At 39.5% G+C, this 21,622-nt stretch overlaps 2 protein-coding genes and 1 pseudogene across 2 annotated transcripts; 1 reads left to right on the top strand and 2 right to left on the bottom strand.

Moving 5' to 3' along the window:
* Nucleotides 1-4,480: 4,480 nt before the first annotated feature.
* On the bottom strand, nt 4,481-6,998 carry LOC141824066 (uncharacterized). The gene is made up of 4 exons (XM_074711299.1): nt 6,962-6,998; nt 6,349-6,816; nt 5,653-6,000; nt 4,481-5,510 (listed from the first exon to the last, which is right to left on the bottom strand). Exons 2-4 carry the CDS (start codon nt 6,784-6,786, stop codon nt 4,905-4,907), a joined length of 1,392 nt encoding a protein of 463 aa, XP_074567400.1. The 5' UTR covers nt 6,787-6,816; nt 6,962-6,998; the 3' UTR covers nt 4,481-4,904.
* A 2,678-nt stretch (nt 6,999-9,676) lies between these two features.
* Nucleotides 9,677-13,238, top strand: LOC141823566 (uncharacterized; annotated as a pseudogene).
* Nucleotides 13,239-14,762: 1,524 nt separating this feature from the next.
* LOC141824286 (indole-3-acetic acid-amido synthetase GH3.8-like) lies at nt 14,763-17,289 on the bottom strand. The gene is made up of 4 exons (XM_074711544.1): nt 16,934-17,289; nt 16,741-16,842; nt 15,564-16,395; nt 14,763-15,486 (listed from the first exon to the last, which is right to left on the bottom strand). The coding sequence occupies exons 1-4, from the start codon at nt 17,272-17,274 to the stop codon at nt 14,932-14,934; spliced, it is 1,830 nt and encodes a 609-aa protein (XP_074567645.1). The 5' UTR covers nt 17,275-17,289; the 3' UTR covers nt 14,763-14,931.
* Nucleotides 17,290-21,622: the final 4,333 nt, after the last annotated feature.

Below are 21,622 nucleotides of genomic sequence, written 5' to 3'. Positions count from 1 at the left end.
AAGAACCGTAAATTGATTTTTTTTTATTTACTGGATTTTAGCATAGTAGGAAGGTTAGGCAATTTGTATGGTATGTCTATACTGTTAAGTCCCCACTATAATTAAAAAGAAATCCAACTTGTGACTGTGATCCAATTATAGTGACAATCATTAGGTTCTAGTAGTAGCAAATAGAACTTCCCAGATGCTGAACATCTTTAACAAGATTATCACTTTAGGATGTACAACATACAGATAATAATTTGGTCGACACTTCTTTGTAATGGGTTTTGTTTTATTTTGATCCATCAATTTTTTTCTGGAGCAAAAATTTACAAAAAGTTAACTAAATTGAAAATATGAATTGTAGTTTCAATGAGCTCAATGGAGGGGTAAGGTTCATTACACCAATCTCCAATAGTTGGGACAAATGAGACTTGATGATTATGACGAATATATGACAATAATAAAGCAATCAAGAGAAATAAATAAAGATGAATAATAATGGCATTTCTGATAGAATTCTAAATATATTGGATCTATTATTAAAAAGGGGAGAAATTGACAGAGATATCATGAGATCATGAAACAAAGAGTATGGTAGAAAAGAGACAAGCTTGTCTAGTCGTGTGATTGAAAATGTCCCTAAAGATAAAAGAAAAGCTATGCAAGCATGTGACATGACCCATAGTTTTTGTATAGAAGGCTAGGTACTTAGAAGACAAAATGTACAAGAAAAAATTATGTAGGAAAGAGAAAGTGCTAAGATGAATGCGTGCAACTATCAAATTAAAAAATCCTACTCCGTAGCAATCAAGTTTAGTTCCAATAGATAATAAAATAGAACAAAATATGTTGAGTTGGTACATAGTATGAACATGTTCAAAAGGCCATAAATAGATTATATAGCTAACAAGAAAAATTAATCAGAGTTGAAGATGTTAACAAAAGACTGAAGAAAACTCTAGCAAAAGAAAGAAAAAGTTTAATTGGACTAAATATTACTGGTAAAATAGTGCTTTCATAAGGTAGAACAGAGGGATAAGACCTGCGTTGCCAGCTGAATTAGTTCCAGCCGACACAACTTGGCAACACAGCTGATGATTTGATATTTTCACTACAAGAATGACTTAAGTCTGTAATTGTATTGAACTGCAGCTGCGTGCCTGAGTGTAGGACTAAACCCATTACATCTGATAGCTCATTAACTCAAAGTACTCTTGAATTTTGTTTCTACTTAATCTTATTATTTCTATTTTTAACATTTCTAGCATACTTCGTCTAATTTTCCGTCTTGTGAAACCAAGTTCAAGTAAAAGCTTTAAAACAGGTACCCTCTCACTATGTTCATCATTCCAGAAATAATACACAGTGTTCTATTCTCTCTCTCAAGGTCACTGAGGTACGCAATCCCATGACATAAGGCATGTAGTGATGTGTCATCCTAATGTTTAGTATGATATCATAATATTTGATAAAAGCATAATCCTGAGTAAACCACATCTTCATTTATTCAACATGCAGTCGAATGTTGTTAGATTCAAGCTCAAAATGTGATTTTGCCATGAGTGTAAATCAGAGTACAGGTAGTATTTAAATAGTGTTATTGTTGAAACCATAAAGTTTATGAATACTAATTCCCTGGTCCATTGCTCTAACTTCCTCCAATGTGACAAACCATATATATACCTTTAAAAGATCAAAAATAGGAAGAATATGTATAATGCAAGGCACAATCATGATCAGATTCTTAATGAAATTATCAACATGCATGAGCAAGCTACTTACTCTTTGGCTTTCTGTAGGTCATATTTAGCAGAGTTGAATGCATCATAGTGACAAGCAAACCTCTGCCCTATACCTAAGGACATTAAATGCCTGGAATAAGATGGACACCAATTACTAGCAAATAACACAACAATTTTATCCTAAAATAGACAAGCAACTACTTTTCCTATTGATGTTGGAAATGAATCAGAAATAAAAAAAGAATTTCATAATGCCTAGTATTATTATGTTTCTACAGTATAGATTTATGGATAATCATTTTAAAGCCCAACTCTTTCTTATTTAGTCAAGTTATTGGGATGCAGTTAAAAAGATTGATTATGCATTGAGGCATTTAGTTTCTATTTTCTTTCTATGAACTTGATGATGATACATTCCCTTCACCAAGATACAACCAACTTACATTCCAAGAGACCAACAATGCCCTAGAGGTTGCTTACTTGAATACAGTGAACACAAATAAAACTTATCATACCAGTCACAACATTTTAACTTGCTCAACTGTGATTTGTTGAACTATTCAAACAATTCTCTCCACATCAACTATTCAAACAATATCTCTCCATGCTCTTTGTGAATCATTGTAGCTCTAGCAATCTTCTCAATTTGATGTAAGACTCTACTTGAATCTTCAGATGCACTAAAAAATGTGCTTGCCATCAGTAAAGAATAAGTTTTTGCAGTGGACGGCAAGTCAAAGAACATCTTTCAAAAATAAGTGTATAGTATCTTAGCCTGTGTAGCGCTTTATGCTTAAATGATCTTTGGCATAAACTTGATGGATGCAATGCATCATGATTTCAGATGCAATAGATTCATTACTAGTTTAAAATAAAACTCTATGATACAATTGGAGACTAATAAAAATGAAGACTAACAAAAAGGTAAACTTCTAGCATTTTTCATCTAAAAAGATATATTTTAATTGCCAAATATGGCATATGCTCGCTCGTGTTAACATGTATAAGTAGATAAGGATAAATACATAACCCTTTATGATGACAATCTCCCAGGAATCATCAAATTTTATGTAATTACACACAGCGACAATAACTTTCAAAGAGCCACCAGCTAAGATGACTAAATCTTACTCCCGAGTCATGCCTTATCAAGTCCAACTAAAGTCTTCAATAAATATTACTAGATAAAATGCCGTGTTAAATACTTCCTCTCACGAACGAGTTGCATTTTCCAACAACATCGAAGTAAAAAAGTTCGGACTCTACAAATCCAATATAAAAGGGAAAACTTTCCGAGAGGCACTGACCTGGAAAGGGATCACAGATTGGGGTCAATCTGTACGCTTAAGACAGTAATGTTTAGATCGAATAACAGATCGAAGGAGATCCTTGGGTCGAGTGTAGAAGTGGACCAACCTGATCGGATGATCGGAGGAGGCCAGCGAGGAAGAACAGAGCGCAGATGCATAAGACGGCGGGCAGGCCGACCTTCTCGCGAGCCAGGTGGGGTAACAAGGCGAAGAGGACGGTGAACTGGGGAAGGTGACCGTGATGCAGCGAACGAGAGAGAGAGAGAGAGAGAGAGAGGGGAAGCGAAAATCGAAAGTCCCAGACAAAAACCACCGACTCTTCCTCCACAGATCGTTATTCTTAAATGATTAAAAAAAACCCATTATCTTTATCAGTTATTATAAAAAAAAATATGTCTCCATCCTTCCAATTTAACAGACATAAATTCCACCTTATCTAAATCTCTAACAAGATTGGATAAACATTATTTTTATTTACTCATTTTGTAAAATTTAACTAAGTGCGAATGAAATACTATTTGAATAAAAAGAAAAAATATATATTAGAACTATGTCTTTGATGAGAAGGACCGGATGACATGCCTTGTCAGGCAAGTAAGCACAAACTGTTTTCCGTGGTCAGCACTTCGTTCAAGTTCAAAGTAAAATTTTCCACGACAAAGAGTAAAGGAGGATACACGTGCATCTCTACAGAAAAGTTATATCATGTAAACGGCGTTCCTCGGATGCACAAAAATGCGGCAAAAGAACAAATGTATTTATTTCACGCGCTAGAGCTGTGAAGACAACAGAGCGTAGAGGTTGACGAAGAATCGAGATTATTTTGAGCACAGTGGTTTAATACTGCTTTCGGTGGTTCCCCATCCAGTTGTCTGTTTCTCTAATTGAGCAAGTTTTCTTCGGAGGCATTTGTCCTTTGTGCATGTCATTAGCCAAACGGAAACATATATTAAAGAAGGGTAATTGATTTACTTAAATCGATCTATAAACTCCTACATCAAGATTATCTCGTCAAACAAATGCAGCTTGACCATAAAATAAATACTAGAAGCCTAGATAGCCATAATGATCTACTGCATGTTACAACCACCGCCATGATCGGCACTATTTGTTTATCTTCACGCTTGTACACACACACAAAATAAAGGTCAAAACAAACTTGCAGATCATGTCTCGCATCATTTCCCTTTCCATGCAACTGTAGATGACTAACCTTCGGGAAATGCTGCTCAGTTTATTCCATTCACCTCATAACGTTCCTACCACCTTGGAAGCAACTAGAAATACAAGACACAATAAAGACTTTAACACCGGATTCAGCAAAAGTTGGTTTAATCTTCAACATGGATTGAAGTAGGTAAGAGAAGTTTCCACAATAAATCAATTGTTCATCAAACTTAAAGCAAACACACATGAGAAATTGAGAACTCATTCTCAGTCAAAATAAATCCATTGTTAATCAGTAAACATGCTGTTAAAGTTCTTGTCGCCATTGAAAAATAGGCTTAGCTTCACCGAAGAACATCAATCACAACAGCCACAAAAGCATCATCCTCTCCTTTCAGGAATGGAAGCAACACCCAATTGCAACAAAAAAAAATACAGAAACCCCAAAACACATCCTACATAACTGACAAACCAAATAAAAAAACGGTTTATCAACCTAAGAACCCCACTTCCCTTTGATACGATCCACCAAAACCCTTTGACGGATGATAGGATAACCAATGCTCATATATTAAAGAGCAATGAACCCCATTATAAGGGACAGACCTATGCATACCTACATTTCATGGTCAGTCAGGTGAAGGGACTACCAGTTCAGTATGGGCAATTATGCTCACTTCAAATCTCTGCAGAAACAGCCTTAGGTTTTAACAGTCGGCATCATCATTGGACTTCCCAGGGCAGCAATCTTAGCCCGATGGCTGCTGATCACAATGTTCTTCCCCCTCTCTCTTTGAGGTAGCTCACAAGCCTCACTAATAGATTCATGTTTTATATCTGCTGGAGGGATAAAGCAGTCAGCAGAAAGACCAACAACATTAAAGGCCACCTCTTCAATAGTCCAAGCCTCCTCCATCCTGGTCTTTGAATGACTCATTGCCACTTCCCCAAATCGAAAGAGAGTCACAACTGAGTGACCAGAGTGTGCAATCATCATGCCTTCAACAGGGCGGTAGTCATCAAGGAACGAGTTGATTGAAGTTTCCCAGTAAACCACATCCCCGCCAACACTTGGCTGGATCCAAGTCAGGTGTGAATCCTCAATGTGGAGGAGAAGTCCAGTTTTCTGGCTAAAGTAGCCAAACAAGACATGCCTAACAACCTCAGCAGCTCCTTCGCTCCTGGACCTAAGTGTATCTGGATCTGCACAGAGCTTGAGGATGAAGCAATCCTCCCCATTGACCTCCTTCTCCCCAATGCATCGAGCATTGGCAAACATGCTAGCTGTGGTCAGTGGATCAAGACCCTAAATTTATACAAGCGTAAGTTCATCTCTATTAAACATACTGGATATAGCAAAATGAAATAGGTATTGTACAATAAAAACATTACCATAACACATGGAAAAAAGAGTTAAACCTCCACCCTGTGATCTACTAATACTATACCTGAAGTGCTCTACGAAGGGGACGAACAGGGCCCTTGGCAACATGGGCACCTAACCATGACGTGTGGTGCCAAACTAGCTTGCTGTTACAACCAGCATGGACCTTATTGCCACCTACAGAGAGCTCAACATACCACATCTCAGGTGCCATCTGCCAGAGAACAAATCCACCAGACTCAGCATCCCTTGTTGCGTTCCTGTTTTTGATGATCCTGGTTGCTGTCTCAAACTCAGTAGCCACCATCCTCACCTTCCCCATTGAATATGTATTCCTAATGGAACTGAGAAGCTTGAGACCTCCTGATGCAGCTATATACTGCTGGAGGATGTACTGTGCTGAAGAGGTCTCCTGCCACAACAAGTTAAAGAACAAATGCTAGAAAGCTATGTTTAACAAGGAAAATATGAACTGAAAAATAGGATGAATTTATCAAATCATGGAAGGAAATGAGTCGTGTATTTTTCCTATCAAATCCTACAAATAGGAATTTTACTTGACTAACCAGCAAAGGTAAAAGTCAACATGAACGAGCATTTCATCAGACAAGTTACACTGCCGCGATTAAAATAACCGTAGTAAATCATGCGAAATATGATATTATTACCACCTAGATACTATTAAATACTCACAACCAACACAACTCGTGTCAATAAATGAAGTAAAATTAAGCAAATCTGAGAAAGATGAAATCCTTACAATGGGAGTATCCTTGATGCTGAGGTGAGGAAGCGGGTCGATGGAGCAAGCATGAATAGGGGCGAGGGGAGCCGCCATGACGCCGAGTAGCATCCGGAGATCCGACCGCCGGAAGGAGGAAGCAGAAGGAGAGGCGGACGGCGCACGTGACAGCTGGTCTTTGACCCACTGTCCCCACCCACGCTCCTTCTTCGCGTCCTCTCCCACTCCGTGTTCCGGTCCCTCCATCAGGGGCGTCAGACTCCCGGATCTTGGCACCGCTAGCTCCCCCGCGATCCCACGCCGCTTCCACCGCCGTGAAAACAAAAACAGCTCCGCCACAGGCAATGAGCTCCGCCGCGGGCTCTCCGACCTCGGCCTTCCCCGCGACCGTGACGGAGAAAACCCCCTCGCAACCTCCTCCCTTAGCACCGAGAAGAATCCTTGCTTCTTCTCCATCCTCCGTACCGCTTTCCGCCTTCGGAAACCCTAACAAAAAAAAAAAAAAAAAAGACGAAACGAGGATGAATCGAGCTTAAACAAATTCCCCCCAGGCGACCAACAACAATCTGCTCCGACGAACTAGAGCATGACAAAGACCGAGCTGCAAATATCGATCGTCCAAAGGGCTTACGGAGTTGCAGGCAGGGAAAAAGGAGCCCAAATAACGAAGAGTGACTCCGACTGTGTCTTATTTAATAAAAGCATGCGATGCGATGGCGGAAATAATGAAAACCCAAAAAAGGTAAAAGCGAGGGGTTTAGTGGTAAAGAAACTATAAAGCAAGGAAGGATCGAAACACGTAAAAGGAAAGAAAGAGGTCTGAAACGTAAAAAAACATCCAACGCCGTAGCGCATTTGAGGTCGTGGGTCACGTGAGCAGTGTTTCTTCGCCGACGGCGAAGAATAGTAGTTCAGTCCTCATATGCCCGTTTGTCACGTGACGGTAGCCAATTAATTATCATCTCTCTGGAAACAATTTGTTTACCGGTTATTTGGGGCTTCCATTAAATTAAATATTATTTTTTCTAATTATTAATTATTAAAATAAGTATTAATAATTATAATTAATAAAATAATTAAAATAATAAACTTAATTATTTTAAAATTTTTTATTTTAATTAGTAATTAATAAATATTTTAATAATTTTTATATTTTATAATTAATAAAATTATTAATATATAAAAATATTAATTTTATTACAATAAAAATTAATAATTATTAATTATTAATAAAATAATTTATTTTAAAGATAATAAAAATAATCTTTATTATTACACATTTTATTTTAAAAATTAGGATAATATAATAAAAATTAGATTCCTGTGTGTCTTTCTATATTACATGTTTCTTCAACAACATTCGTTATTTGAGACTTTAATTAAATTAGATATCTTTTTTTCTGACTATATATACACACAAGAATGATATTATGTGTCTTTCTATGCATGCAACGTTTGTGATTGAGTATGTTCAATTGAATCGGAGCATCTGGAAGTGATTTAGATATCTGACGCACTTAGTCACATAAGGATATCGTGCAGGATATATATATATGACTAACCAATTGAAGTCATTGTATACTTGTTGAATGCAAATTAATAATAAACAAATGCACCTATCAATCAACCATATGCGTTGTGTCAAGAGAGCTACATTAATTAGGTATATTCACATGGTAAACCAACTAACTCAAGGTTAATATACACACTCACTAGCAACCAAGGTCATCATGCATACATGCCTACGTGGTGTAGGAGAGGACATAGAGAGATAACTATGCACCTAATTGAGTCTTTCAAGTCGAATCTTTTGTAGAATTGAATCACCTTTGAACTCTAAATAATAATAAATAATAGATTACCTCTCATCCATTTAAGAAATTGAACACTATAACTAATAGGCCGGCGGCTTGGTTTTATCTATAAGAAATAAGACTAAGAATGCAACTTAAATAATAATAATAATTTCAGTTAGTCAACTTAAGGTATAGAAATTTTCCACCGGCCACCGAGGATAAGAATGCAACTTAAGTACATAGACAACGTAAATGCTCATTATATTGAAATTAATTAATCTGGCTTATAAACGTGCTCAATGGACAAATCCAAGATTTGAAAATGTTTGAATTTTGAAGCAAGCTAAAGTGATGCATAAGATAGCGCCTCGAACAAATTAAAGTTGCTTCATCGATTATATATATTTGTGTTATTATTATCATTGTGTTTTCTAATAAGTCTAGATTCTCTACCTATACAAAGAACATGTGCGACCTACATGCACAGGGATTAAGCAGTTTGGAAGGATTAGAAATTTTCGGTATAAAATATTAATCTATGCTTAATAATCAATATCATACAGCTAAAATTAGTTAGCTGATAGAATAATATTTCTTATTACATGTCGCTTATAAGCGGACTAAGATTCTCACAGACAAAATATTGACTTACATTAATACAATTTGAAATCTTAATTAATTTTATCATTTGAGCAGGAACATGTGCATGTATATATGATCGATCCACTATATATATATATATATATATATATACTGGATGAGCATATGGATAAATAATTATATTGGAGCTAGGCGAACGATTACTTAATTCTTATTGTGAGCCTGCTTTGATAATCTAACTGACACGTAATAATAACGCCGTAGATTGCGGCGGCGGGAGTTACGTTGTCGCATTGAGGTGGCTTGTTCTTCCTGTCCCCGCAGCAAAATCCAAACACAAAAAATTGCAATGGATCCCATCTCTTAAAAAACTACGGATTAATCGGCAGAATTAAATAGATCTTTAATTAATGATTTTTATTCAATTTCAATTGTTCCATTCAGATATTATAAAGTATATTCACCTTGTTGACCATAAATTAATATCGTCTTAAATTTTCATTTCTCCTAATTAATTACGTACATTTTTTGTATTATTTAATGTATCAACAGAAGAAGAAAAAACGATCATGTATATAAAGTGTTTCTCTGAGAGTTAAAATCTTAAAGGCATAATCGCGCATGCTAGTAAAAGTTCATTGAAGCCGAGAACGTACTCGGAAAAAGGAGTATGAGACATGCATGCTTATCTATCCAACGCAAGTACTTGTACCTCACGAGATATCACAGTGGACATGATTAAAGTTCACTGCCTCTGCCGAATCCACAGTCAACAAGGCAAGTGAATGCATATATGGGAGGAGCAGAGGAGAATCAAACTTAACCCTGCGTACGTGCATGTTACTTTCTTCCAATAATCTATATATTTGCAATAGACGCATTACGAAGTTGTTGGTGTGTGGATATGAAGGTATCAGACAGCTCTACGGACGCTACATGAGAATGCGGCAATGGAAAGTCAAGTCTCTCAGGCTCTGAATTTGCTTTATGGCTTGTTTGTTCCCTCTGTCACCAGTGTTAAATTAAGAACAGTTATTGCTGTGGATGTGGATCGGAAGTCATGGAATGGACCATTATATATGAGCATGGAGATGTAGTATAGTACTGCATCATCCTGCATGGCTGGTCTGCCAACTTTTCTGCTTGGGCTTGTGTGCTCGCTTTTATGACGCTTGGAGTGGAAAGTCCACAACACACAGTGCGTTCACTGTAACAGACGGAGGAAGGAAGCGCTAGCTTAATTATATTGTTAAGCTTGGGAAAGTTTGTAAATTGACATTTTGGTAATATAAGCTCAGTTTATTTTTATTCAAGTTATATAGAGTGTTACTCCTGAATGAAATCTGCCATGATTGCTTGAACCAGCTCATGCTCTTATACCTAGAAAAGCTGTTTGATGTTGGCAGTAACGTAGATGTGAATTGATTTGTTATTCATCATTATTTTAAGAAACATAATAATCTGTTCTCCGAACTTTTATGAGGATATTATTGGTTAGCAAAGATCGGTGATAAAAACCTGACAATGTGATTAATGAAATGTGTTGAGATAACTCCAAGACCTTTCACATATAGGAAGTGAAACGTTGCAAAATATATTTTCTATGATAAGCTCGAGGCATTAGCAAAAAGATGAAACTGAACCCTTGGTTCTGAGACGCATCCAAAAAGATGTTCCACCTAATACAGTCAATGCATTGAAAAAGACTGTTTCAAGCATGCTGGGTCTTCTTCCATCCAACCAATTCAATGTGGAAGTTGAAGTTCTTTGGGAATCAGTTTTCAGGCTATTAGTTTCTTCAATAAAAACAGGGTTAGTTTTCACCTTTTAAAATATTCTGTGTAGCATCTGTAAAATTATTTTGAGTCTATATTTTAAATATTACTAGTGCAAAAATGTTGTGCACTTTTCTTTTCAGATAATCACAACCAGTGGCCTTGTGTGGATCAAAGACATTTTATTATTTCCGTGTTGCCTTTTTGGAGTTGATCAATTTGAATCTTTACGAGAAATGTTCAAAGTAGATATCTAGGTCAATGGAATCAACCAAGTCAGGGATTGGAACACAAAGGGATATCTATATCTCTTGTTTTCTTAAGAGGAAGAATAGAAACAAGGAAAGAAACGACAACAACAAAATACTAGTATTTTAAGAGCAAATGAAGAATGTGATTAGCAGTAAAACTTATTTTGTGAGTATAGGAATTAATTATTCCCAAGCCTGTTCATATAACATTCCCAAATGTATGAGGCAAACTTTTTTTTGCGGTTAGAGGGAGGAATAATTGTTCTGCTAAGACTGCTCAGGATGGACCCTAATCATTTCCTGGTCACCATTTACAATCCTAAAGTAAATATTAAGAAGCCATGATACTTGGCCCGTGCTTATTCTATTTTTATAAGTTTACTTTGAATGTAATGAGTTTTAACAAATTTTAACCTGTCAACTCTGTTTGTCTGTCTCACCTTGACTAGTTTAACTCAAAATTTTAATCTTAGCATTGAGCACATAATTTGAATTATGCTTGCAGGTACACATTGCGCAATGCAGAATATAGACTTTGTCTTAAAAAAATATAGATATTCCTGAAGATCATGATGAAAAAGGAAAAACAGATAGTTCAGAAATTGATAATACTGATATCTTATCTGAAAGGACTAATGCGATGTTCAGCTCTTTGGAGGGAAAGGATGTTTTAAATTATCATAATAAGCATAATATGCATGAACATGATGAATCATGTGAGGATATATATGATCATATGAACACTAAAATTTGTGGTAATCTGACACCTCAAGCCATAGAATATATTCAGCAGCTGCAATCTAAGTTGAGATCTATGGAAAAGGTACTATGTTTAATATGCAACAATACTGTCCTAAGTCCGCAATCTTCCACAAATTAAGAGATTTCCTTCAACAAGAAAACGTCTCTTATTACGTTTTCAGTTTTGAATAAGTCTCTTTCTTTGCTGAACAAGCTAGCGCAAGTGGTTGGTTTGCTGTCCCAATTTTGAAGCAAGGGAAATATGCAATTTCCATGAAGGATTGCTGACATTTGATCTAGCGTGTTTTTCTGATTTGGATTATTTATTTTCTAATTTTTTATTGGGGATGGGTAGCTCATAAATAACAGCAACTTTTGCCAATTATGCCACATAACTTATATCAGTTATTCTCGAGCTAGCTACCATTCCTGTCATGTTATTTGGCTTATAGGTAGCATCAATTGCAGATGTATTTTTCATCTCTCTGCCATCTTGATCTTCCTATACTATATGACCTATTTCTACTACAAATTGCCTTTTCCCCGAAAAAAAAAACACTCTTGACATCTAATTGAAATGTCTTGACACAGATACCTCTACTCTTACCACAGATACCTCTACTCTTACGTTCACTTTTTAGTTTTACTATTGTCATTTCCAGTTAAAAAATTGATACATTTCAAATGACAATTTGTTGGACTTTGTTTTACCATTTTTCATAATGTTATGAATCTCCAGGAGTTATATGCTATGAAAAGGAAACATTCAGCCCTTCAGATGTCATGCAACAGTTTGTAGGAGACGAAAAAAATGAGCTATTGGATTATTTGAGATAATTGCAACCTGAGAAGGTGAGATATACTAGCTACTACGTGCAATTATTTCCAGTTTAAGCTTGCAGATTATCTTGATGCTATAAACCAGTGTTGTTGTGTGCTTCGTGTTGCTAATTCACAAAGTCTATTGGTGTTTTCTTGGACCATTTTCCAGATTTAAAACTGTGCAAATTTATATAGAATCTACACAATCTAGTTAAAGCAATTTTAATTTTTTTCTTCTTAATTTCGGGAGGAGATATTTCCATCAATATGAATCAGTCCCCATATGATTTGGAGATTTGGCAAAAGCAGGGAGAACCTGACAAGACTTATAAAACCAATAGTTCAGATTTTTGTTTTTACTTTTTGTTCTTTAGAACTTATGAAATTTAAACTTATTTATCATTTTGCTGTAAAACAATGAATTTTTTAGCTAATAGCTTGTTTGATTAATGTGGTATCTTTTAATTGATTTTCTTTTCTTGGAGGTTGTTGAAATTTCTGAGCCGACCTGCTCTGAGGTGGACAATGTGATTCTAGAACATAGTTTATTTGTAAGAATTGTATACCTGAGGTGGACGATGTGATTCACTCAGTAGGACATGATCTAGTCGTAAGAATTGAATATTTGGATCATAAAAATGCCACCCTAACAATCCGAAAACCTTAACGCATGGAAGGATGACTCTTCAGAAGATGTTGATAACACCTACCTTAAGTTTCAGCCTATGGTTACTGCAGTCCCTAGGGATTTTCTTGCACGCCTTCTTCTTTTCTGGTACGAATGACATATTAAAGTACTTTCACAGTTACAGCTAACGCTTTGTAATTCTCTAATTTGAAAGCCTTGTGCTGATACTAGGTGCATGTTAGGCCTCGAGTTCAGGTTAGGGCTTGTTCAACTATTCAACATATCCGACAATTAACAATTAATGTAAGCATTAAGGTGGATCCGCCACCTTTAGCGGCCCCTTAGTCCCGGCCCCACAAGTGTCTAGAGGGAGTAAATCACGGACGGCCATTTTGGCCTTTTTCTCATCATGGCTAGTGCAGGGGAGGGATCGAACCCTAAGCCTCAATGGACAATTAACAATTAAGCTACATCAGCAGATGGCACCACCGAGTAATTAAGTAGCACGTACGTACATGTTTTTGTAGGAGAGGGCCATATATCTGTAATAATTCAAGTTCTTCCGGCCCCTTATTCAGCAAGAGCAAACTCACTGACACTGATGTGGGTCATTATCAAGCCGGGCAAAGATACTTCCTTCAACCCCTGCAAAATCTGGTAACACAAAGCATGCATCGTGTCTTTTAATTTAAACTGCTTGCTAACGTAGGAACATCTGGTCGGCATAAGTTACTGCAAGTCTTTCTTAGTGAGCAGGCGGCAAAAATGTAAATAGCGTCTGTCTGTAATTACATGAAATAAATGCTACAAAGAGATTGGTTATCGTAGATGCATGCATGCATTCACGTTAGGAACTCTCAAGTACATGCGCCTTTTGACAACTTTATTTATGTCTAAGAACGTGCATCCCGGGCGCAGGCCAACTGCAATCGAGTGTAGTCTTTCTTGGTGTTTCTATTTATCCAGACCCCTCTGTCAGACTCATCCCTCGCAACATGAAACCCCTATCAGACAACTGGATTGCATGGTAAAGGTTAATTGCTGGGACTGTAAAATCTTGTCTACCGGCACAAGTATGCTGGCTCATGCATGGCTTGAGAGTTTTTTCAGACTTGTCTACCTGCTCGTCGAGCACTTTCCCAGTGGTAAGTTACAGAGCAGAAACTTAAAAAAAAAAAGTTTCAGCATGATTCCCGGAGGATGAGCCTACAAATTCCTGGAATTCGAATTGATTGCCACCATATATTCATTGTGTTCCACCTTTGCTTGCCCATCTTTTTGTGCCAATAATTGCACAGGCCAACGACCTGCGTCGGCCTCTTGCAGATTTAGACCGATTGAGACAGTGGGTCGTACAAGGTTAAGTCACTGCCGTTGAGTTGGGCGTTGGCCTTTTATTTTTAGTGTTTTTTTATGCGCCTAAAGGTATGTAATGCTATAGATAGGGTTATCCCTTCAACGTCCTGGATAAGATGTTGTGTAAGGTGCCCATAGCTAGAGATCATTCAAGCTTCAAACCTCTTTCGTTGACCTACTTTTACAACTTTGGTTTTCGTTGTTCAATCTGTCTACACTTATCTCGTCCTTAGTGATAATATTTCTTTGTTTAGCCGTCAGTTCTTTATTATTATTATTTCTTTTTCTGAGGAGATCACCTGGTTATTTAAACCTACCTAGAAAGAAGGGTGGGTGGGTGCTATGAAAGAAGGGTAACATTAGCCGTACAAAGTCTTGAAGTGAGAAACCGACAGTTTAAAAACACAGTACATATATAGTAAACTACTACATAATATTACATTTCCGAACAAATAACCTGACGACGAGACTGAGTAGATAGTCCAGGATCGATCCTATTCTGAAGTCATCGACGGGTGATGCCATCTGCTTCATTATTCTTCGCCGTTGACACCGTTTTAATTTTTTAATCCTAATCCTATCTACTACATTTATATTTATTTATACATACTATTACTACCTAATCGAACATTTTAATTTATAAGCTTGTTGTTGATGGGGGCCCAATTGGGGCAGCTCTGGCTGAAGTGGGCCTCCACAACTCTGGAGTCCAAGAGATCGATGATGGGTGGGAAGGTGACGCAGCGTGGGACCTTGTACTGGTTAATGGAGGCGCCACGGGAGAGGGCGTAGTCCATGAGCTCCTCGAACGTGCCGCCGCCCACCACCCTGATCTCCAGCGGCCCGATGGAGCCGTCCGCCACCCGGCTCTGTCGGTACACTGTGTTCATCGCCTCTTCCATCTCCAGGCAGCATGCCTGCAGCGTCTCTGCCGGCGGCCACTGCCCCCCTTCCCCTTCCTTCACCAGCAGCTCCCAGTAGATGACGTAGTGCCCCGGAATGACCTTCGTATCCGCCTGGCTCGTGTACTCCACCACCGTCGTTCTCCACGGCCGCAGAAGCGCCGCCGCCCGCTCCACCGCCGACTGCAGCTCAGCCTCGTCCGTCTTGTCCGACTCGATGCTCAGCAGCACGTTCTTCCGGCGCACGAACCGGAACTCCGGCGCTGCGTTGTGAAACCCCGTGACCTGGAAGATATATGTCGCTTGGAAATACTAATTGCACTACCAAATTAATTATACAGAGCAATAAGTTGATTCATTACCTGGAGAATGTCGCCGACACGGTAGCGGCAGAGGCCGGCGTAGGTGGTGACAACAAGCTCATAATGCTTGCCGACCTCGACGTCGGCCAGGTCGACGAGCTGCGGCGGCGCTCCGCCAGCGACGGCAAAGCCGTCCTCGTGGGGAAGGAACTCGAAGTAGCCCATCATAGGCATGATGGTGTAGGAAACCTCACTGGGCTTGCACATCGGCCGGAGGTTGAGTCCAAAATAGCACTCCGACGAGGCGTACATGGTGCACGTCATCGGCAGCCCGCCGCCGTAGTACTCCAGTGTCGGAATATACTGCGCCATCGCTCCCGTCACAATCACGTCTAGGTACTTGGTATTGGGCCAGATCCGCTTCACGATCCCGGCCCAGTCGCCTCCCGCACACTCCGCCTCTATGAACTCCGCGATTGACGGGTCGGGCCTCAGGAGCTCCGCCACCACCTCGCGGATACCCGGGTCGGTGACTTTGGGAGTGAGGACGCCGGCAAAGATGTCGGCAGCGAGGTCGCGCCAGTGGAGCTGGAGGAAGCGGATAGCTCGGAGCAGACCGGAGGCGAAGACAGCGCCGACACGGAGGACGGCAAGACGATCGATGAGGCCGCAGAGCATCTGCGTGTACATGCTCTGGAAGGCGTCGACGCAGAGGATAGAAGCGGTGGGACTCGTGTAGACGTTGTAGGGGTCGAACGGTCGCGACCGGAAGTGGTCGCTCTTGTAGTAGCTAGTGAGCACCGGCCTCGCCGGCAGGCCCCCAGGCGTCCGGCTCTCCGATTTCACGAACAGGAAGTAGAGCGCCTTCCCCTTGTCCAATCCCGGCACGTACCTAACCAAAAATTCATGGAAAATTTTATTAATAAGTTAAGGTACTAGAGATTAATTAAACGAAGCATCGCTCTGATGTAAACAACAATAATTGAGGATGTTTAATTAATAAACCGCAATAATCATGCATCTTTAAAATCAACTTTTGAAAGAAGAGTTAAGCTTTGTTTATTGGAAGCTCGATTTGGTGGTTGCAACTGAGATTATAGAAACTAGAAGAAGAAAACATATATAATTAATTTCTTGAAACTGGAGATTAATTAACGAAGGATTCGCATGGATGAAATATACTTCGAAGAAAAGATAAAGAGAGAGAGAGAGAGAGAGAAGAAGAAGCAGTACGGACTGGTTCATAACAGGCATGAGAAGACTGTAGAGGAGTTGCCGCCGGTCGAGCTCCGCTTGGATCGTCGGCATCAGCTTCCTCTCGCCGGCCGATGTCCCCGAACTACGTCCGCAAGAGTCAATATTAACCACAAATTAAGAATAAAAATAAGCTAGAAATTATTCAAAGAAATGATCGGTTGATAATTAATTACCTGGTTAGGAACTCCGAGATGGGGTGGCCGGAGAGGATGGCGGAGCGGTCGCCGTTGGCGATCCTCTGGATCTCCGGCTGAAGGTCGTCGTACGTGACCATCGGAATCTTGGACTTGAAGGTGGAGCGGTCGGTGGCGCCTCGGAGCTCGTACCGGCGCAGGTACTCTGTTTCGGCGTTCTGCGTCAGGATCTCAGCCAGTACCCGCTCTTGCACCTCGTCGACGTTCACCGTCATCTCCTCGATGAACGCGAGTTTCTCGGCGTCCTTCTCGCAGGCCGCCGGACCTAGCTTGGTGGTCGCCGGCGCCGCCGTCGTGCTCGCCGCCTTCAGCACCGCCATTGATTCGATTCGATTCGATCAAATAGCACAGATGAGATCTTGATGGTTGTGGGTGGGAGGGGAATCGAGGCGAAGGGTATTTATAGGACTGGCGAGCGGAATGGAGCCATGCACGTAGGCGACGGAGGGAGGCGTAGGCAGGGCCAGGGGCGTGTCGGGGAGGAGAGGGGGCAAGCGGTGGCCCGCGTGGCGTCAGTGACGGGAAAGGAGCCGACAGGAGGGGTCCTCGGTGCTGGCCACGTAGGCGGCGGCCACGTCTGAGCACTGTCGCGGCGCGCGTCACCCGCGGTGGGCCGCGACAGCGACGGCCAGCCGGCGTCACAGGAAGCTGCCGCTCCGGCTGACGTCGGGCCCGCCTTTCCCTCCCCCGGGCAATGTGTACGCGTGTCGAGTAGCCGGAGCACTGAGATGACTGTGCCGTGTCCGGAGCACTGCACGCTACCTTTTAGCCTCGCGTGAATAATTCACATAAAGAAACTTCTGAAAATAAAAAATAAATAAATAAAAAAAATCGATATCTTTTCTGGTTGTCATATACGCTGTTGTGTCAGGAGTAGAAGGAAGAATGGCGAATTGTTTCGATGGAAAACGAAGAGACAGTTGTTACTATTTAAATGACATTTCTGTCTCGATGCCAAATGTTTGGGTGCATACTCAGTCCGTGATCGAATTTTTTTGCAGGCTATGTGTAGGGCAGTGTGTCTCCTCCTTTGATCCGTTCATCCGAGGACCACATATCTTTTTCACCTTGTGTATAATTCATTAAGAGGTGCTTTAGTGACTTGCTCACATAATTAGCATTAACTAGTCTGCCATAATGATGAGCTCACGTTGATTTATTAGCATTAGTTTACGGTAATTATATTTGCCGCCAGAGTTTTAGTTAATTACCTAGTGGGTGTTTAGCCCGTTGTTATTGGCGCTGCCTGCCTGCCAACCAGCCAGCTTACATCGCTTGCCATGATGTCCAAGAGTATTTCTCCATCAAATTAAATTTGCTTCTAATCACCGGCCTATATATATATCTGGCTGGATCATATACAATAATTAATTGCTGAACAATTAATTAATTAAAGATCGATATATGAGCACAACGAGAGTGCGTGCGTGTTGTTCCAAGGCTGATGGCTCTCGATCGATCGATTGGTTTGGCTTCGTCTGATCGAATTGACTGTATAAATTTGGCGGAAGTAGTAGAGATGGACGAGACTTAGGTCGATCATATCGAGTGGTGTGGGTTGAGGTAGCTCGATCGATCGAGGTTTGGTCCGAAATTGAAGGGAATCTTACTGATTTGCTCCAGGATTTACGATGCATGCTTTAGTCCGTATGTCTCTTACGTGACGCGGCCATTAACTTTCTCTACTTTTGATGCTGCAGATCATATAGGTGGCATGGCTCGATCGAGGCTTTCAAAATTTGTCCTTTCTTTGACGAATTAATAAGCGAGGACTGGTCAATCCTTGCGTGCCATTCGGTAGCACAAGTAGAAGTTGGAGATCGATCGCCTTGCATGTGTTACAATGCCACTTGGAGTCGTTGATCTTGCTAAAGGAGCTAGGTAGGCTAATGGCTTGGCTTGTTCATCGTGTGTTGGTAGATCAAGACGATGGAGTTAATAATTTTGGATTAGGAAAATTTATATATTTTTTGGCTATCTTATCCGTTTATGCTTATCGCCTCGATTTAATTATTTTCCAAGTTGTCCCTTTCATTTCATGCGCATTAATTAATTTTTTGGGTGGTGGCCAGAGCATAATTTTGCAATTTTAACTATTTATATGAAAATTGTAAAATATTAAAAATAATCGATCGACATAACAAATATTACAAACACACATATACATATACTACATCATTTCTACAAACACAACACAGAGCAAAATGGTTTGAATGCCTGCGTTAGTACGCAAGTACTTCTTGTGTGTTTGTGATGATGACTGATTCACTCTCAGAGCAAAAATATTCGACAGTCTGGTCGTTGCAAATCACGCTCAAGACATGCACCGAAAACCATTGACTTCATTTATTAGCTAGCTATTGCTAGCTAGGGTTGGGTTTGGTATAGCCGTAGCAGGATTAGGTATAGGAATCCTCAACTCCCATCGACAGATACTGAGCATTTTAAAACAGTCTCTTTCCTTTTCATCTCCCGACTCGAAGAATTGGCTTGGTTTTTCAAAGCAGCGGATAAGGCTTGACAATGGACATTTCAACAAACGCCTTGTTGTAACCCCAGCAAGATAACAAAAGGGAATTAGAGTGGAAGGTTAAAAATTTCCATGCAGAGGTTGGGTGAAAATTTAGCTGTTCCTCCATGTCTCACGCTGAACATCGAGCAGAAGAAACAAGATAACTTTCAAACTCCTACTCTACTTTTTGCTTGCGTGCTCGTTTTTTTGTCTGTGGGTTTTACTTTGTTAAGCAAAGACATGAGGACTTTGAATTTGATCGCTGCCAGTTGTTTAGATAATCAATTTTTGGTGAGCAAGGTCTAAAGGTTGATTCTGAAGACTGCATTGGACTGCATGAAAGGAAAGAGGAGAAACATTATTAATTTGTATAAAAATGTTTAGCACGTTAAATTCAACCGTGATGAGAGTTTAAGTTCCACTGAATAATTTGAGTATTATATTTTTTGTTGTTTGTTTAACATTAAGACTTTGAAAACATTAATTCCAATCTATAGCTAGGTGCATGATTTTTTTTTTTTTTTTTTTGTAAAAAACATTTTCTTAAAATGCCTTTGCCAAGAAGTAACCAATTTTTAGTATAGAAAAAAGTGAACTTTCCCATTTAAAATATTAGGAAAAAATAATATCTTATCACATGCGATTTGTCGTTGTTGACTTGTGATTGTTCACTTGCATATAAGCCAAAGAAAAGTCATGCACCCTCTCCACTCCACTTTTGCTCGAACATAATGCCTTGCCTTTGTAGGCATGGTTCCATGAATAATTTATTATCTCCAGGTCATTTATGACTGCGCTGTGGTCATTACTATGTGACAAGAATTTGACATTTTGGTCTAGGGTTAGGGGAACATAGCAAGATTTGTAGGATCATTAGTGCATACAAATGGACAACCTTAAGTAAGATATGCGATCTTTGCGAGAATGACAATGGTCAAAGTAAACACTTTGAACTCTTTTTTCACACATCTTTTCTATTTTTTAAGGAACATCGCAATTATATCTAATCATTTCACTCATTGTTTGTCCTAATCAATGGTTTGTGCAAGTGTTTTGAAAATCAATCACAAGAAGTTAGATAATTCAATCAAGATGAAGAAAGGTTCTCTACGACTGTCATAGTATTTTTTTTTTTGGGAAAACATGGAAAGTTTGAATAGACTTGTGGAATACAAACACTATGACTACATAACACATATATATATTTTGTGTCATTTGTCGATCCTTGTCTAGGATCACTCATCATCAGCTCGACAACTTACCTCATATAATATATAAATATAAATATTATATATAATATTATTAAATTTTATTATTTATTTCGTCAAAGTTTGAATATATTGTTAGGATCGGACTATATTACCCTTTGGTTTTATGTTGGCAACTGAGCTAAAACTAACTCAACGCTTGGGCTTGGGCTGGGCTAATTGGGTTTTATATTACCCTTAAATGAGGCCGGTCCGTGACGGGCCATTATTTAGATCGCTAACGCAATTGATCACTTATTTACAGTCCACGGTTGTCGCAGCCCTCCACCAAACTTGCCGCTTTGCCGCTTTGCCGCTGGCTTCCTCGCCTTCGGGAGCACCGCCGTCACATCGACCATTCGTGAGTCATGTCTTTCTCTGTCTTCTTCTTCTTCTTCTTCCTTTGGTCTCTGTCACTGTCTTTTGTGCAGTGGCGAGGGAGCGGAAGGCATTAGTACGGCATAATGCGAAATTGCCTCCCTTCGATGTATCTTTCAAATGCTTAGCGGTTTGCCTTTCTCCTCTCCGTGTCTGCTGTTACTGTTGCTTTCTTTTCTCCCTCCTTAAATGGCTCCTTCGTGCTTGCGTCTTTTCTTTCTGTTTGGTTGTGTTCCTAGTTAAAGAAGACTCTTATGTTGGCCTGTGCATCGAATTTGTGACCTAATAAAAAGAAGGAAGAAAGGAATCAAGGAAGATAACATAAAACAAGGTAGTTGGAGTTGTCGCCAATTGTAGTTTTCTTTTGTCGTGGTAATAGCGACGTTCTAAAATTAAAGAAAAAACTTATCAAATTCAAATGCATGATTATATTAAGATGCAACCGATAATCAAGAGAAATTATAAATGTTATATTATTTATGGTGCCAAATGTATGTAAGTTCAAAACTCCTTTAAGACGAGTTGGCCATT

Source organism: Curcuma longa, chromosome 3, assembly GCF_044706935.1.
Source record: "Curcuma longa cultivar G26 ecotype Majalengka, Jawa Barat chromosome 3, ITB_CL_G26_1.1, whole genome shotgun sequence".
Lineage (NCBI taxonomy): Eukaryota > Viridiplantae > Streptophyta > Magnoliopsida > Zingiberales > Zingiberaceae > Curcuma > Curcuma longa.
Note: the sequence above shows the minus strand (reverse complement) of the source record. Positions and strands in the feature narration are given on the sequence as shown.

What these genes read in the sequence shown, in the direction of transcription:
- LOC141824286 (XM_074711544.1), bottom strand. Translation starts at nt 17,274, where the DNA reads ATGGCGGTGCTGAAGGCGGCGAGCACGACGGCGGCGCCGGCGACCACC. An exon ending in ATCTCGGAGTTCCTAACCAG is followed by an intron (nt 16,843 to 16,933) that starts GTAATTAATTAT and finishes TTGCGGACGTAG; the next exon opens with TTCGGGGACATCGGCCGGCG. An exon ending in CTCATGCCTGTTATGAACCA is followed by an intron (nt 16,396 to 16,740) that starts GTCCGTACTGCT and finishes ATTTTTGGTTAG; the next exon opens with GTACGTGCCGGGATTGGACA.
- LOC141824066 (XM_074711299.1), bottom strand. Translation starts at nt 6,786, where the DNA reads ATGGAGAAGAAGCAAGGATTCTTCTCGGTGCTAAGGGAGGAGGTTGCG. An exon ending in GCATCAAGGATACTCCCATT is followed by an intron (nt 6,001 to 6,348) that starts GTAAGGATTTCA and finishes TTGTTGTGGCAG; the next exon opens with GAGACCTCTTCAGCACAGTA. An exon ending in CCCTTCGTAGAGCACTTCAG is followed by an intron (nt 5,511 to 5,652) that starts GTATAGTATTAG and finishes GTATAAATTTAG; the next exon opens with GGTCTTGATCCACTGACCAC.